This window comes from Manduca sexta, chromosome 5, assembly GCF_014839805.1.
Source record: "Manduca sexta isolate Smith_Timp_Sample1 chromosome 5, JHU_Msex_v1.0, whole genome shotgun sequence".
Classification (NCBI taxonomy): Eukaryota; Metazoa; Arthropoda; class Insecta; order Lepidoptera; family Sphingidae; genus Manduca; species Manduca sexta.
Genome location: NC_051119.1, coordinates 8,278,467 through 8,297,923, shown reverse-complemented (window position 1 = coordinate 8,297,923; position 19,457 = coordinate 8,278,467). Strand labels below are relative to the sequence as shown.

Sequence of the window (19,457 nt, the reverse complement as noted above, 5' to 3'; positions counted from 1 at the left end):
ATACATAGATACCTTAGCTACAAATTTGGAACCTTCGGTGCACAAGTCCGAATCGCACTTGGCCGGTTTTTTCCGATTATTACACATAAATCCATGGGCGCCCAAAGATTAGTTTTATCAAAGTGCATCTGCACCTACGCACTATTATATAATAATAATAATAATAATATCTGCCCTGTATTATATACTTGCCCACTGCTGAGCACGGGCCTCCTCTACTACTGAGAGGGATTAGGCCTTAGTCCACCACGCTGGCCTAGTGCGGATTGGTAGACTTCACACACCTTCGAAATTCCTATAGAGAACTTCTCAGATGTGCAGGTTTCCTCACGATGTTTTCCTTCACCGTTAAAGCGAACGATAAATTCACAAAGAATACACACATGATTTTAGAAAAGTCAGAGGTGTGTGCCCTTGGGATTTGAACCTACGGACATTCGTCTCGGCAGTCCGTTCCACACCCAACTAGGCTATCGCCGCTTCGCACTATTATATACTACATAATATTATTAAGTTTTTTTTTAAATTCGTATTACGCGGGTTTATTAAAGTGTTATCATAAAAAAACCTCTGTGGTTGATAGTTCCCATTGTTGCAGATTTATTCAGTGACTTATATTTTTGTGATTTATTTCTGGACAGGGGGGTGCATGAGCCCTTTGCACCTCCCTGCTCGCATACATTAATTTTACTTATACATAACACAAATATTAAAACTATTAAAACATTAATTAAACGATTATCAAAACAAAGTCCGATATCAGTTACAGATCCCAAGCATTATCATCGGATTGACTATGAAAACGGACCAATCATGTCAATTTGTTTGATATGCTTACAAATGATTTATTCTGATTGGCTTACTTTCAAAATCGATCTAAAGATAGTGTTTTGGGCCGTTTATTACTAAAGTTATTCGTCGTATTAAGCGATATACAAACTTTCTTTAAAACAGTAAATACCAATGGAACATTAAATAAACTAAATTAGCAACACAAAACATCCACAATTATCTAGATTTAGTAGACGTACCAATTACCAAGAATATTCAGTACATTTTTTAACGTGCGCGCAAATTGACCTGCACCTGATGGTAAGTAGGGTCCAATAGAATGTCGACTGACGAGAGATTACCCCTTGGCAATTGACACAATTATGCCGGCCTGTTGGAACCGGATATACACAGGCTAATCTCGGAATGTAACACATTTACTTGTGCTTATTTCAGGTTTTAACACCTTGTATACGGTGATTGGTATCCAGGCGGACATAAAATATACCCTACAACCAGCAAACCTTAAGGAATTTTCATAAAACCGCAATTAAAACTGTCAACCGAGTTCCGTTAGTTTCAAAATCATTACCATTAGGCATAGATGTTATCAATGAATGCTTAAAAGTAATGTAAATTTAGTAACACTTCGCATTTATCGAAAAATCGCAAGCGATATTGATAATAGATAATATATTTTGTCCCTGTTTCTCATCCAAATGTTATTCGGGTATTAGATAAGTATTAACTAATAGTTGTTAGTTGTGGCCGTCAGTGGACCTTGATAAACGATATCTATTTCGACAAATATAAATTACTACGTGGCAATGAAACATACAGACAGCTTGCGCTATAATCAATAAGAATAAAGGCTTAATGTTGCTACCACTGCATGGAAAGTTTATATATTATAAAAAACAATAATTCTTTGTTATAAACTACGTCATAATTATGATAATGTTTTACTATCACAGTTTTTTATATCTTCCTTTCTATACATAAAGGTTGTATTGGAATTGTAATAGTGTTTTTTTTTACTATCCCAGAAGACTATTCGTGACACGACATGGGTACAATAAGGATGACGATATCTGTGAAATATTTACATTAATTCCGAAATCCCTTCATAGATGGCGCGATCGGTTTAATACAAAAAAACAAACGACTTTGAAAATAAAATTGTACTTACTCATTGATCTGAAACTAACAATAACTATTAACACCAAAAGAAAGGTCACCCAAAACAGAAAAGCTGGTGAAGGATAGTACATCTTGAATTTATCACTAAATTCTCCTGTACACTGAATAAACGTACTGATTGGTCGAAACTAATTAAAAAATGACTAAAGCTATAATATATCCATACGATAAAAGGATAATGGCCGTTATCGACATATTTTTAACTTATCAACGGGTTTTTATTTTGCACATTCTACTTATAGATAAAAAGTAAAATGTCCGTGTTCCTTTTATAAGCTTTTTTCAACAATTTATCGCCATTATTTCTCTCTATATATAAAGTTATGTATATGTGTTTATCTATGTGTCATACGATTTTGTAGATATCCATATATATCGTTTTTTTAAATAATCTACGCGCTTACCAACTTCGCAATCTAATCTGGATAATTTTTTTAATGATTCAAAAAGCAAAAACTGAGCATCTTTTGAATAAATCCATGTATTTATGTAGTTTGTAGATAATGTAGGAATTGGTCCCATAGAATATAATCTTACATTGTGTGGGTAGTAATTTTTACTTAGATGTGTTTTTGTTATTTTAAATTTGATGTAATTATTTTTTATTATACATTGAAATTAAAAATGATAAAGTGTTACAAGCTCAAAAAAATACAATTTGAAATATTAAAATAGTAAAGTCACGGGGCCCTATTCTGTCTACGAGGGTATGTCCGTATTTTTGCAATCACGGGAGTTCTAATCGAAGGACAGTTTTGATGGTGGTATAGCTAAATAGAGAATTGTTTGATTCTCTTATTTATATGGCTATCGAAGTTGTCTTTCGAATAAAACTCGCGTAATCGCAAAAAGACGGATTCGCCTCTATAGATGGAATATGGCTTCCTGACCTTATGTTCTTTTTAGGTATAGTAAAACCCAAAACGATCATTTATTTAAAACATTAATTACATATTTTGTAGCGTTATATGCTGTCAATGTGATTGATATTGGTTCAGATTTTTGTGAACAGTTATATGACGAAATGCGGTCTTTTATTCTGAAACAGCAATGCCAATTCCGTTATTCAAAGGATGCATTGCATTCACGATACCTTTTTTTTTTTTTTTGGTTTCGCGGAGAAAGTGCCTTATTACTACCGCCCAGCCTTCGTGGGGGGTGACTGAGCGGTTATGCTGGGGTAGCCGTGCCTTACGGCCCGGCGTTCAGCCGCCCGGATTTGATGACGACTTTCCGGCGACCGCCGGGCCGAGTCCCTAACCCTATATACAACTTAACCTATGCACGGCCTACCAGCTAAAACTCCGCGGTGGCCCTCTTCGGCGCATTAGGGACGGCTGCGGGCTTCCTCTGACGTTGAAGTGTCTAGTCTGCGACCGCAGCCGCCCCTGCGCGGTGCCGCCTTGCGGCCCGTCTCCTATGGGTGGGGGGCTCAGAAGCCCCCGCGCACCGAAGGACGCCCTCGGCGTCTACGGCAGCATGAGGCCAACTACACACTGCCGTCCATCCCGGGGGTCACCACAATGTGCTAAGCATGCACAACCTTCACCAGCGGCCGACAGCCCCCTGCTGCTCGCCGGCGACCCCCCCATGGCCCCTATTAGTCGCCTTTTACGACAGGCAGGGGATACCGTGGTGGAATTCTCCAAACGCCCCCAGTCCACAGGGCGGGCATTCACGATACCTGAGGCATTGTAAATAATCATTGGCATTAGTTAATTGGCATTTGCCGGCCTTCTATTATAAGAAAATTACTGTTATTCGGGTCACATTCGTAATATCGATCAAATCGATTTATTAAACGTATCCGATAGTTTAGTTCGTTAAATTTATTTATTAAGTAAGTACTAACAATAAAAATTCCGGACAAGTCCAGCTCATGCACCTAAGGTTCCGTGCTATGTTTGTTTATATTTCTTTTTGTTAAAATTCGCCATAGTACCTTATAAAAAAAATAATGATTTTTCTATCACAATTCAAAAGATTAAAGAACCTTTAAAGGATACGCAGACAGATAGACGCCGCGTAATAGGTGTTCTAATACGATTTACATTGCACAATAGTAAGAATAATATCAAGCTTATATTATATTATAATGTCCCACTGCTGTACGGCCCTCGTCTACATCTAAGAGGGATTAGGCCTTAGTCTGGCCTAGTGCGGAATGACATACTTCACATATCTTCAAAATTGTTGTAAAGAACTACTTAGTTATGTAGCTTTTCTCACAATGTTTCAAGCAAGCAAGCGATAATTCAGAAAGAATACATACATAACATTAGAAAAGCCAGAGGTGCGCGTCCTTGGGTTTTATACCAGCAGACATTCGTCTCGTGCAGTCCATTCGATTCTCAACTAGGCTATAGCCTTTTTTAATTTAATAGTAAGTCACGTGATAAATAATAATAACATTAACTTGAACTTAAAACTCCATAAAAGCGCGTTTTCAACATTTTGACACTAGATGATAATATTGAGATTTATTGCGTAATAGATAATTGAAATGAACTAGTTATGACACCTTTCTACAGTCACTTTTATTTGTATTGTAAGAAATTTAGGTAGATTTTTATCTTGTATTTCGTTATTAGCAATTACTGATTAACCCCTTTCCCCCCTGGGACAATTACTTATAAGTAATTCATAATAATTACTTAGTTAATCACCCTTATGAATGATGCACTTCCTTAGAAATATGAAGTAAGTGTGAAGTAGTGAGTCAGCTCATTTCCTGTCACCTGAACTAGCGTTTGTTCGCGACTCCTTTTTTGTTATAAAATAGCTTCCTAGAAATCAAAATATAGTATCTATATTATTCAGAAATAAAGTAGTGTATCATACATGCATGTAAGACAGGGACACAGCTACTAAATCAAGATTTCGCAGAGTATATCCCACCCCTGACATGAGGCACGTATCTTTAGAAAGATTATTATTATATGAACTCATAAAATGTTAAACATTTAATAAGATCCCACAAAATTATGATTCCACCGCCAATTCGGAAAGCAGTTTCCACTAGAAAACGGATGAACCTACCTACAGACTTAAGTTTATATCACAGTAATGTTACTTACACTACTTTTACTAGCACAGATGAATAAAATAATTTTATTGCGTAACAATTAATTGGATATTCCCAGAACCATTTTCCTATACATTTGTTATTGAGGATAAATGGCAACATATATTATATTTATAACTAGGTGCCAAGCAAGCCGCCTGCCTGTGCGTTCGCGACCTTATATATATACAAAAATAATCCTTATAGCATGATTCAGTATTCACGCATGATGGCTTATTATTAGCGTATTTCATGTATAACTTTGGTGTTTCTATACCGATTTCTATGATTCTTTTTTATGGAATATTTAATAATGTTAACTTTTTAATTAGGGATAACTGAGAGTGTTATAAACGTAAGAGTAGACAAATATAATGAGAAAGCTTCGAACTGCTAAGCTATCGGGAGTTACAAGTGTTATTGTGAGTCAACCATAAAAGATAGACATATGCTGTCGTGGGATATTTTTTACATAATTTTAAGGAGAACATTTTCGTCATACATGATTTCTGTGTAGCTTTAACCATTAAGGTTGCACACGCGACGGAAGCTTAAAAAATGGAGTAACTTCTCCCGTTTTCCCAACATTTCCCTTCACTGCTCTGCTCCTATTAATTGTAGCGTGATGAAAAGTATACTATAACCAGCACAGGAGTATGACAAATAATTGTACCAAGTTTCGTTAAAATCCGTCGAGTAGTTTTTGTTTCTATAACGGTTATACAGACAGACAGACAGACAGACAGACAAGACAAGACAAATTTTACTAATTGCATTTTTGGCAACAGTATCGATCCCTAATCACCCCCTGAGAGTTATTTTGGAAATATATTTCATGTACAGAATTGACTTCTCTACAGATTTATTATAAGTATAGATAGATAATAATATGAGCCTTGTATTATATACTGTCCCATTGTTGGGCACGAGCCTCTTCCACTACTGAGAGGGATTAGGCCTCAGTTCACCAAGCTGGCCTAGTGCGGATTGGTAGACTGCACACACCTTAAAAATTCCTAAAGAGATTTTTTTTAGATATGCAGGTTTTTCACAATGTTTTCCTTTCCCATTAAAGCAAGAGACAAGTTGTAAATAATACCAACATAATTTATGAAAAATCAGTGATGTATGCCCTTGGGTTTTGAATCTGAGGACATTCGTCTCGGCAGTCCGTTCCACACCCAACTAGGCTATCACCGCTTCAATATATAGTACGTCTGCATTATATCTATTAGCTATTAGGATATAAAAAGCCTCCAAACCACAATTTTTTTTGGAAAATAAACGGTTACATATTAAAGTATATTTTAGTGGGATTATTATGTATTATTATATATTATAATATTGCTTTGCATGACGAGACGAGCTTGCCATTCGCCTGATGGTAAGCGATAAGACCGCCCATAAAAAATAGAAACACCATCCAACACCTTGAAATACAAAGTATTGTTTTGTATGCCACTGCTCTCGCAGCCCAAATGAGATGTTAAGTCTCATTATGTCCAGTAGTTACACTGGCTAATGTTTTTTAAACCGAAACACAACAGTGACTACACACTGCAGCTTGGCGGCAGAAATAGACATTGCGGTGGTACCTGACGGATTCTCACATATGAGAGACCTAACACCAGTAAATATCAAAGTTTTTAATTCAGGTCAAGCAATTAATATAATATTCGACGAAATTAGTTAATCAGTATAAGATTCGCGGCCGATGTGCCGATAAATTCGTCTTATCGCAAAGAAAAACAACACAATTGGTGCATTTATTTTATTATTGACTACAGTTGTTTATGACGTTTTAGTATTTTGTATAGCATATTTTAAATGCATGTTTATGCTTGTATCAAATAAGCGAAGATGCAAACTTTTCGCAGTTCACAAAAAAGATTAACTATCTATACTAATATTATACAGAGGAAAAGTTTATGAATTTGTTCGTTTGTAGACCCTAATCTCTAAAACTACTGACCCGATTTTGATTTACACTAACAGAAAGGTACATTACTCCTGAGTGCTATAGGTTTATTCCGCAAAAACAAAGGGATTTTTATCTTAGTCAAACATTTTCACGCCGGTTAAAACTAGTGAGTTATAATGGAATACCTGAGCCATGATATTGGGCAAAATAACAAACCCAAGTAACTACAAAAGTACATATTCTAATAATGACATTAATGTGAAAATTTGTGATGTTAACTAAATAATAGACCATAAATCACGGAATTAAAATGAAGTTTATATCACACAAAGACAATCAATATACAGAAATAATTTTAGTCAAAAAATATTTACAAAGACGCGAGTGTAAGAACAAACAAGCAATCCATACCTAATATGAAATTGACACGGCATTCGAAAATCAAAAAAATATTGACAATATTATTGAAATAAGACTACGAATTCAATCGCGGTGAATTATATTATTGTTTTCTCCTGACATTTCGTAGACTTTGCAGCCTTCATGGCAGATCAAAAGGAATCACAATATTATTTTTTCACATAAACTTACCAAAATATCTCACAACAACAGCGTAAATCACCCAAAACAACAATATGTTTAATATCATAAAAACCAATACACCGGCCAAATTATTCGTCATTTTGTAAACATTAAAAAAATAATAAAAAAAATATAACACCGTGCTAGTTATGCTATAATAAAACAACAAATGATTAGCCACGTACGTAATTTATGCGGGACCGATATGAAACTTATATGTACGATAAAGCTTAGTATCTATTGATAACGGATATTAATTATCATTCGTGTACGTACGTAATGTAATTGTATTAAAGTAGAAAATGCAAGGTACGTGATTTAAAGAAATAGGCCATAAGAGTTCGCTGATTTATTTAATTAAGACGCAAAACAGATTTCAATTTCTTTTTACATAATTTTATAATATATACATAAAACATAACTAGATTGTATTACAAAACATGCGCCTTTATATGTTAGAAGGTACTGTGTAAATTTTTATGCATGTTGAAAAATTAAATTAAATATTTTCATGTCAGTAAAAATTTCAAGACAATAATTTATGGTTCCTCCCCTTTATTTTTCTTTAAGGATTATTTACTGACTAAGACACGGGACCATGTGATATATTTTAAGAAAATATAATATAGTACCTTGTAATAGTGAGCAGGCTATTTGCAATCAGCTTTAATGGCAACTTAGTCGTAGAACGTGGTTTAGCATATCTTGTTCAATAAAAAAAGCTTTTTCGGTAACTCAACTCATTGGAAAGGTTTTTATATTATACGTTCAAAAACGTGCAATGGTCATGTCACAATAACAGGATATATGCTGCCGGGAAAAAACAAAAGATATTGAGTAAGAGTCGGTGTTTGGGTCTCAATTATTTTTAATAAGTACGTGCACGGTATAGTGACCTCATTGCACCTGATGGTAAGTGGAGTGTGGTCCAATAGAATGTTGACTGACGAGAGATTACCCCTCGACAGTTGACACAATTATGCCGGCCTGTTGGAACCGGATATATTCAGGCTAATCCCGGAACGCGACACATACGTGGGCTACTATGGCGGGTTTTAACATATAAAATATATCCTACCACCAGCAAAAACTGGATCACTGTACGAAGCACAACACATCAGATGTCTAATAGCTCCGTAATCGGATCATAAATGTAATGAATACTATAATTTTATTAATAAAAACCTTACATTTCTATTGGTGACACTAAGGGCCTATTCTACAAATTCCGAGTTAATTCAACTCGTAAAAGAAATGCATGAGCTGACGAAATATAAATTCAAACTCTAATCTATACTCCTAGCTATTTTATACGATTACTGTCAAATAAAATTTACTAAAAACTTCTGATATAGGCCCTTAATAAATTAAGAATGATTTATATAATACGATATTATTTGTCATTATGTTGGTATTAAATAGAATTGCCTTGTGAATAAAATAAAATCTGATACCTAGTGAGAATAAACTTTTATATTTTACTAGCTTTTGCCCGCGTTATAAAGTTTTTCGGGCTATAGTTTTCCGTTATAAAAGTCACGTTATATATTTTCCCGGAAGCCTATGTTCTTCCCTTTAAGTGAAATTTTTAAGAGGATCGTTGTTGCATAACTTTAACCGTTTACGCAGCGCACGCAACAGAAGCTCTCAAAACTAATAAATTTTTCGCGTTTTTGTAACATGTTTCATTACTGCTCCGCTCCTATTGGTCATAATGTGATGATATATAGCCTATAGCACTCCACAAAGGGCTATTCAACACAAAAAGAATTTTTCAGTTTGAACCGGTAGTTCCTGAGATTAGCGCGTTCAAACAAACAAACAAACTCTTCAGCTTTATATAATAGTAAGTATAATAGATTTGACACTATAATATTGTTTCTCGGTTATAGGCGGGGCAACCCCTCCTTCGGCTTACTAAGACACTTATATGTATATCTATTATTATTTATATATTTTAATGACACATAGAATGAAAGTACAATTACTTGACACTTCCTCGTTTTTAATTTATTCTACTTTTAAGCTCCATGCGTAGCTACTAAGTATTTATATAGTTCCGATTTCACACCTTAGTAGTTTTGGTATTTTAACTTGAAATTCCTAATTTGAAAAGTAGATGGCGTTAGTACATGATATTCTTATCGGTCGACGTTACTATGAATGACACAGCGCAATGACGGGCAACTGCCAAAAGAACAACAAGTTCGAATTTTAAAAATTAAACGTTTTCGGAAGAGATTATATTTCAGAAAGATTATTATACCTATATCTTGGGTTAGGTATAGCATAGTTTATGCACTATCTATATTTAACTTTCAAAAGTTTTTAGCATGCCCAAAATTATTTTATATTTTTTATCTCTTTCTAACATTTTGCCAACTAACAGTGTCATAGTAACACCGGAATGGAAAATTTTGACTAGAAAGCCAAATATAATTGGCCCTATCTTAAGTACTGATAATGGCTGTTCGACTTATAATTTGGAGAAAAACAAAATCATGGACAGTCATTTACTAAATTGTTTACTTTGATAGATAACCTATTTCCTTCATACAAAGACAAATACAAAATAATATAGTTATTTCGCACCTTTAGAATAACAATGACGCAAGTTAAAAAAAAATATTAAATTGACTATAAACCACAACATTTGAAAAGTGACAAACTATCGAATGCAACATCGACTTATTGTAATTACCGCGACATTTTAATTATCAAGGTGCGATTTACTAAAGCAGTCAAATTAACTAAATATGTTTGGACTAATGTCTGTTAATTTACTGTTGAACATCAAACACCAATTTTAATTGTATTTATTTACAATAATTTTTTTTTACCGTCATAGTTCATTGAATAATGTCAATTTGTAAATACACTCAAAAATAACAAATAACATATGCAGAAATAGTTCTTAACTATTTAAACATAATGAATAACTTACTTTGTAAAACGCAGCGTCCCAAACAGAACCACATCCAAAATAAATAAACACACATCATGCAGAACACGGCGGTGAGTACCGACGCTACCGTATCCATTTTGTGATCGATTGACAAGAAATTCAGTCGGTAACTTATCGGAACCTTATCGTATATTATAAATAAGAGAATAAAATATTGCTAGTACGTGGCGCGTTCCTTTCATTGTGCGTGCGGCGCGAACATTAGAAATTAACGAGTGAGGTCTCCGTGCACTTGTTTGCGCTTGTCCACTGCACGTGGCGAAGTCGACTTATAAGTTACTGCATCGGAATGGTGCTAGTGTCAGTTGTATGAAGAGGGGGTATGCGGACAGTTTTTTTTTTGGAAAAATAAGAAATTGAAATGTTAAAAAATGTGACAGAATTTAATTTGTGTTTATTATATCCATGAAACAAGCATTTAATAATCTTCGTCTGATTTCATATACTGGTAAAAAATATTTTATAAAACCTAAACGCATTATTTGTTTATCTGTATGTCTGTTTGCATGTACTTATCTTGGAAATAGGAGATGCAACTTTCACTAAACAGAGGACTTTACAGAGATTAATGTAATCTTATCATGGGTTCAAACATTGTTGTGTTGATGGGTATTATTTATTGTTTACAATGTAACTTCACTTTATCTTTCTTAAGTTACAAATTTTCGATAATTCACATTATAATAATACAGAAACGTAAACTATTTTATGATATTTGGGTAACAATTGACATCTTATCTATATTTGATGGACTCTTGCTCACTTATCATTGTGATATGAAACTCTTAATTGCATTAAATGCAAGGCTAGTTCCGTAACAACAAGGATGTGGTATTTATATCGGAAATTTTATAATCTTATCACGATAAGATTATTTGATATTTCAAAAAATAACGCGAACGACATGTTACAAATTTGAAAAGCGAACATACTATTTTAAAATTTTCGTTAGTTATAGATGCTGATATACTTGACCTAATAGGGGGGGATCCAGCGGGGAGCAGGGGGCAAAAGATGTCCATCTACCAATAGTTCGCGCGTTGCGGCGCGTGCGCATCCCCCTGGACATTTACAAGCGATGGGTCAAGTTGTTTGACGGTATCTATACGTTTAATAAACTTTCAGTGTTTCGCAAAATATTCGCGCTATGAGTCTCGTTATTAGACGCTGTTTCTTTAAAGGAAATGATATCGCCTAACCATGGGTCAAAGAAGTTAGGACTCCAAAAATGCCATCATACGAAATGCAACAGGAAGCTGACTTCGCGTTGGGTTCTTAGATAGGGCTACAGTTAAGCTTATTTATGTTATAGATAAATATATCTACAGCGTGGCTCTACGTATTTGCACAAAATACAGCACATGTACAGTTAGTGTCCATTATGGTGCTAGATGACAGACCCCCTCTCTCAGTCTTGCGCTTTTACAGCCCTCCCTACATGGGTGCGCGGGCGCAGGTGCGCTATATAGGTTGCGTGACTTGAATCTAACACGTGGTAAAGAAGTTACAAATCGGTAAGCGATATTACGCTTCCTCACACACGGAATAGGAATATATATCTAAGGTATATAGCTACTAAATATAAAGTGGACTAATCAATGCCACTTAAGTCTGCACTTAACAGTGAAGAGTTTAAACTTCATATTTTATATGATGGCAAATGGTAAGGAAACATCGATGCTATAATATAATAAATATTATTAGGCCTGTATTATATACTGTCCTATTGCTGAGCACGGGCCTCCTGTACTACCGTGAGAGTTTAGGCCTTAGTCCACCACGCTGGCCTAGGGCGTATTAACAGACTTCACACACCTATAGAATTCTCATGGAGAACTTCTCAAATATGTAGGTTTCTTCACGACGTTTTCCTTCATCGGTAATGCTAGCGATAATACACAAAGAATACATATATGTGTATTCTTATCTAACTTTAGAAACATCGCAGAAGTTTATTCTTAGGTTTTGAATCTTTGGACATTTGAGTAGTGGTACTCAGCAGTCCAATCTTATTTATGCCGCTTATTTATTAAACATCGTCATCATCAGCCATAGGATGTCCACTGCTGAACATGAGCCTCCCCTAAAGGTTTCCAGGTCGACCTTTTGTAAGCCGCATCTAGCCACCTCCTACGACTTTTATAAGATTATTATTATGGTAATATTATTCTATTTATTAATATTATGATGGTACAAGCCTTTTAACCTGAACATTCTACTTTCAATCTATATTATATTTGTGTAGAATGCTTTAAATTTGAAGTGAATTTAGATATAATGGATTAAATTCTCTATTGATAATTTTTTTCCATAATAGATATTCAGTAAGTATTTAATACGTGTAAATGTTTTAATATATATAATTAAATGATAATACTAGTATAAGGTAGGCATTATTGGAAATGATAAAATTTTGTTTTTTGTCTAAATATTAAGTATATTGAAATTATTTTATTCTTGATTTATTCAAACTTTGTAATATATTATAAGAAAAGTGTTATATTAAACATAGCCTTTTATAGTTATATATACGCATTGAAATGTTAGTTAATGCAACGAAACACTTGATTTTTACGACCGGCGGTGCCTAGAGTTGACCTTCCTTTGGGTTATCAAACACTGGGGGCTCTTAAAAATCTTCATTAAATTACTATTGATAACATTTTACAAGAATTTACCCCTCTCTAATTTATATCTCAAAGACATAACCTTTGAAAGGGACACAAGAAAGTTCACAGCCTAAATTTGATATGTAACACTAAACTATTTTGTATACGCGCACAGCAAAGTATTAGGTCCAATAAAATGTCGACTGACGAGAAGTAATTACCTCTCGACAGTCGACACAATTATGCCGGCCTGTTGGAACCGGATATACACAGACTGATCCTAGAACGCGACACACTTACAAGAGCCACTATGCCAGATTTAACAGCTTTTGCACGGCGGTCGCTATCCGCGCGGATATAAAATATATCCAACCAACAGCAAATATTTAGTAAGTAGGCAATGTAAGTTATATATAGCACTCACCTAACCAATCTATGAGAGATATACACGACATCACAATCATCACAACCACGAACATCATAAGAGCTGGTAAAGTTGTTAACAAAATAAGAAGACCAACTGATTCCATCGTACACTATTATTTGCACATTCAATACTAATGAATAATAAGGACACGACACAGTGTGGAGACTTATCAATCGATTAAATTATCAATAAATTACATTAATCTACGAATGTAGGAAGGTTAGGTTTCGAGGATTAAATCAGGCGTATCTAAGCCCTTGAAAAATATGTCGGCTTCAGTCTTAACGCGGTAGGTTTATGGTATTTTTTTTATTGCTTTGAATGACGGAACCGGCTTGCCGTTCGGCTGATGGTAAGCGATACGACTGCCCATAAACAGAAGAAACACCATCCTAAACCTTGAATTACAAATTCTTGTTTGATTTGATTGAGATGTTAAGTCCCATTATGTCCAATAGTTTCACTGGCTACAATGTTCGAACCGGAACACAACAGTGACTATACACTGCTGCTTGGCAGCAGAAAAAAGACATTGCTGTGGTACCTACCTAGGCGCATTCTCACATATGAGAGACCTACCATCAGTAATTATTGACCTCATTTTAATGTAATTCTATTTAATGATGTTGTAAAGACTAAACTCTATATTTAATGGTATTTATTTGTATCGGACCCTGCAATCAACACCGAGGGAAACCTGCGAGTGAGATATTGGAGACTCCTGGCTTAGCGACTGCAGGGCTTGGATGGAAGATGGAAGGAGGGGAGAAGGCCAGGATATGTTCGTAAACTCTTATATGCCTCAATGTGAATGATCCATGAGGTATACACACTTAACTGTATACCTAGGGCCGCGACAAGTGTCCCCCGTGTATGGGCGTGCATTCGGTGTGGAGACCGAGCAAGAATTAGCTCGGGGGATACATTTTAACCAGCAACGCCTATTGAATTTTTTGTGTTTATCTAAAAAAATATTTATATTTCTTTGAGGTTATAGAGTAACAAGGAAGATAGACTTGTGCGTTTCAATTCAAATAGCGTTTTTTCTCTAAGTATTGTCTATTCTTACAAGTTCAATTGTTTATGGAGGTGAAACCAGTAATAAAAAAAATGTTATGTATTTCAAATAATGAAGGGTAAAAAAGGATAGTGTGGCCTTTACCTGCCCCTTTTCTGTAGTCTGTTCGGATTGTCTTTCTTTATTACGTAAGCCAATTACAAACCCAAAATAAAACAATTAAGTACTGACCGTGCATTTGTTTACACTTTTAACTATGGCCTTTGTGGAAAGCCTAGCCCAATTCAAAATACATTAGAAATGCAGAATAATTATCCCTAGTTTTCAACAAAAAAATTACTGCCATAATATTGCCTTTCGAAACTTCTAAGAAAAATCATCTACAATTTCACTCACAGTAAAAAAAAAAGTAGTATCTGAACGAGCCTTTACGTATTCATGTAGACCCATTTAGTTTGATACAATCGTTTTCGACTAACATCATTGGAAAACGCGTTCAGGATTAATTTGAAGTACACGGTGTTTTCAATGCCATAGGAGTAAGAGACGGTTTTCAATGAAAAAAGTACGCAGAACTAGTACCTATCTACCTACAAATAGTAACCAATATCATTAGAATCCGACAAGGGTTTGCGTTCAATGGAAAACGCCTGCAAAACTTGATAAGAGATTGCAAGTAAACGGCTCATAGTGACTCATGTAACGGAGCCAATGCGTCTCATTAGTAATGGGACCTTATAAAGATCATGTTTTTGTTCATTAAACATTCCAGAATAATCGACATGAGATCTTTTTTCATTAGTTTTGATGTTGTCGATTGTAATTGAGTATTTTTTTTATTGATAGCCAATTTGTGAAACCTATTTTCGTTAGAAATTATTAATTAATTAGTTTAATATGCGGACTAGAAATCTTTAGTGGAGGCATAAATTGAACAGTGGATTTCCTGTGGAGGGAGGGGGGTCTATGCTTTTCTTATTTTCGTTGATAAGGGGAATGAGAAGTCTGAACAATGATTACGTCATCTATATTTATGTAAGTAAATATATTCTTCATTATTTTTTTGTACATAACAATCAATAGATTGCAACAGATTTTGTAAACATTATGTTATTTTTATATAAGCATGGAAGAGGGGTTAGACTTTTGCTTACATTTGATGACAAGGGAGACAAGAAGGGTTAAAATACTACAATTCTGCTTACATAACAAAACGGCCCCTGTTGCTTGATTTACATTAAAAACATTCAAAATAAAATTTATTGTATAATAGCTTGCATTATTAATCTCATAATAGATCTCAAATAGCGCTCCTGCCTCTACAGGCCCCTTAATATATGAACCCCTTGTCTTAGTGAAAAGTATTACTCAATTTTAATAATCAGCTTCCTGTCTCTACTAGAAAAACCCACATTGGTTTTGTCCGATCTGTTATCGACATCAAAATATTATTCACATTGATAGCTGATACAACGACACTGCTACTAAAAGATGACGATAATTCTGCGCAACTATATTATACAATTTTGTAATTCATTATTTGCACCCAGAGGCAATTCTTGTGCACTGTTCACACCGAATGCACGCCCATGCACGGGAGACATTTGTCTCGCGGTCCAAGGCACACAGTTCAATGTATGCCTCATGGTTGTAAATTCATATTGAAAGTTAAAACGCGAACATTTACCCTATCTCTCCACCCATACTAAAGGGATTTCCATTCTTCCACCCTCCTCACTCTCCTCCGAGTCCCTACAGTCGGTTTGTTTGTTGGTGGTAGCTTGGTAGGATATATTTTATATCCGTCTGGATAGCGACAACCGTGCACCAGGTGTTAAAACTCGCCATAGTGGTCCACGTAAGTGGTGTTCCGGGATTAGCCTGTACACATTCGGCTCCAACAGGCCGGCATAATTGTGTCGATATTCCATTGGACCCCACTCTATTTACTATCGGTCACTTTGGCGTGCAAGTACAAAAAAAAGTAAGGTCGAAATAGATTTTGATATTACTCCGCCTACCTCGACGTACAATGGGCTTACTTACCCGTGCCTGCTTTTAAAATATCTCTACAATATTGTTGGGTATTTCATAATATTCCCGGCCGCTTGTGGAAATCCCAATAACAACGGACCCGCCCGCATGATTCAATAAACTGTGTACAGGTCGCATGTCAATTGGATAATGGGCATGACCTAACCATCATCATGAACGTTTGAAATAACTGACTTAAATATTATTGTATGATAAGAAAAAATAGGCAACTACAGGTTCGTTCAAATATTAGATGAAGATTTAAATAAAGTATATTATTACAATTTTGATTATGTAAATTTTTAGAATTGTTTTATGAGGTGCAGTTTCGTTTTCAAGACAGGGTACACACGGTGTGATGGTCACATGGACTGTCCCATAGAATTGATAGACATTCTGCTAAGTTTACGTAGGTAAAGAATAAAAGATATGCGATCGAAACCGGTAATAATGGCTAGATAGTTCGCTGCGACTACGCGCATCCACAGTCTTTTTCGTGACGTAAAAACCGCAATATGTTTTAAATTTTTATTTACAAAACGATCTATAAGTAATCAATGTACCAGTTGTGCTAACAACTCCGTCTGCCTGGACTTCTCTAGCAGACTTGAATTTTTTTAATTAAATAGCCAAATTCTTAAAATGACGACAACTTGTCAAAAGACTTAAAAAAAGGACAAGGTTATTAATTTGACGTGCATTTTTTTAATGTTTGTTTCCTCAGAGCTGAGTCATTTATGAACAAATTTGGATTTTTTTTTATTTAAAATAATATATTTTTAAATTGGTCTCAAAGAAATGTTTTTAAAATCGATTAATTAGATTAGTTTTTGAACCAAATTAACTGGAATACCTATAAATTCCAAGTGAACAAAATTACATATTTTGCTTTCCTTTCACCTTTCCAGTAGTGTTTTTATTTTGAGTTTTTGTATATTTTTCTTTACACACAGGCCAGCATAATTGTATTGATTGGCGAAGAACAATCATTTCTCGTAGCTCAACGCTCTATCTAAACCTATTTCAGTTACCAGGTGCAGTAAAAAACATTACATTTATTGTCAAAATACTTACTATACCAATAGAGACAGACGCACAACTTGAGGACCATATAACACAAAGAAGCGACCACCATAGAAAACACTAATGCAGCGTCTTGTTTCATTTTAGCAATTATTATGTTATGTGTTTCAAAGCGTTTTAATAACTAAATTATTATCGATTGCGGCTGTAGTTTCCATAAACTACGAATACTTTGTAGGTCCCCAATTGGTTGGTTTAAACACGTGGTATAGCGCATTATATTCTGCTATTGGATGGGTGATTATTATCCCGACTTTACTCCAATGTTGGGTCATCGGAAGTTTTTATTTTTATTATGCGATAACAATATTTCCATCATTATATTACTAGATTGAGCCTGCGGCACAGCTCGCGTGAAATGTTTTTATGGGATAAATATTTTTGAATAAAATGTAGCTCATTGCACCCAAGAGTAATGTTGTTTTCTATTAGTGAAAAAAAAATTAAATCGGTTTAGTAGTTTCTAAAATAAGCGTGCTCAAACGAACAAACTCATCTGCTTTATGTATTAGTATAGATGAAATTACTACGAGGCACTACAGCGTGCGATTTTGAGACGTTAAACTTGATAATACGCACTGAATTACATACAATCTTTCAGATCAAAACCAAAGATTACATCATGTTGCATGATAGCCTATATAGACTAACTTTATAATCACCTACCGGGTGTAGAAAAACAAAATTCAGGATATATCTCGTTATATATTATCCCAGGATAAAAAGTGTACACCTTTCCCAGTGTCTTAAATTATGTTCATAAAATAATCATCGAAATCTGTTGAGGTGTCCAGCTCTTAAAATAGTCAGACTGAGTTACTTTTGCATTTATATGTAAATATAGTAAGTATTTATCTAGACGGAGTCGCCTACGACCTACAATTACACAAATTATTTAATTAAGTTATTTTCTACGTCTAATAGACTGATGTTCTACCCCAGAGACGAAGGGAGAGGGGAATAGGCGCTGTCAACAGACAATATTTTCGAACCCGACAATAAAACAGGTTCTTTTTTTACAACTTACGTTTGTTAGCCTGACTAGGGTCGGCTTATACAAATACACCGGACTTTCGGGTGCGCACTTTAGGCGCTCGCAACCCTTGAAAATTAAGTGACCATGCGAGGGCTACCCACTAACGGGATACAAACCTCGGCTCAAGACGGTTACAGGGAAAGGATGGGACATCAACGATTAGGGGACAATATGACGTCAGAATGTATATGGCAGTCGAGTCTGCGCAAACAGTTTATGCCAACCGACATATGAATAAACACTAACCCCCTTATTTATAGACGTTATTTATCTAAGGACGGATCACTACTGTGATAACAAGCCTGTTTCTCAGCATTGTTTATCTGACAGCTTGCTGTATATCCAGCTTTGTTTATCTGAGAGCCAACTAGATTCAAGTTGTATCTCAATATTAGCCAATCACAACGGCCTTATGTCTACTCACTGCGAAGGCTGCCATGCCGTCAGCACTGAGAAACAGAACTGTTATCACAGGTATACTCCATCCTTAGATAAATAACGTCTATGAATAAGGGGGTATGTCAATATATGTGTAAGTATTACGTATTCGAAGCCGATTCTACACCACGCTATCACTAGATCTATTTGGTACTAAATTGCTACAAGACAAAAAACTTTACTTACTGCAATACTGAAGAAGTGTGAACCGTGTCAATATCAGAAACAAGATTAAAAACAAAATGATACCCGGCAGGAATAAATACCCAGGTAAAGTATAAGCAACCATTTTTAATCACTAAATATATT

The 19,457-nt window shown here is 35.1% G+C and overlaps 1 protein-coding gene across 7 annotated transcripts in view; it reads right to left on the bottom strand.

Annotated features, from left to right (window-relative positions):
* LOC115455920 overlaps window positions 1-19,457 on the bottom strand; it is a 65,528-nt gene that overhangs the window by 8,407 nt on the left and 37,664 nt on the right. Inside the window, exon 1 of one of the 7 annotated variants that reach the window (XM_030184728.2) lies at window positions 13,537-13,657. The exons of 4 other annotated variants lie outside the window; for them this stretch is intronic. In XM_030184728.2, coding sequence (XP_030040588.1) covers window positions 13,537-13,642 — 106 coding nt within the window. In that variant the 5' untranslated portion in view covers window positions 13,643-13,657. Of the gene's footprint in view, window positions 1-1,960; window positions 2,210-10,482; window positions 10,743-13,536; window positions 13,658-19,457 lie in introns of those variants that run through there. 2 more of the 7 variants (XM_030184729.2, XM_030184731.2) reach the window with 2 other exon arrangements.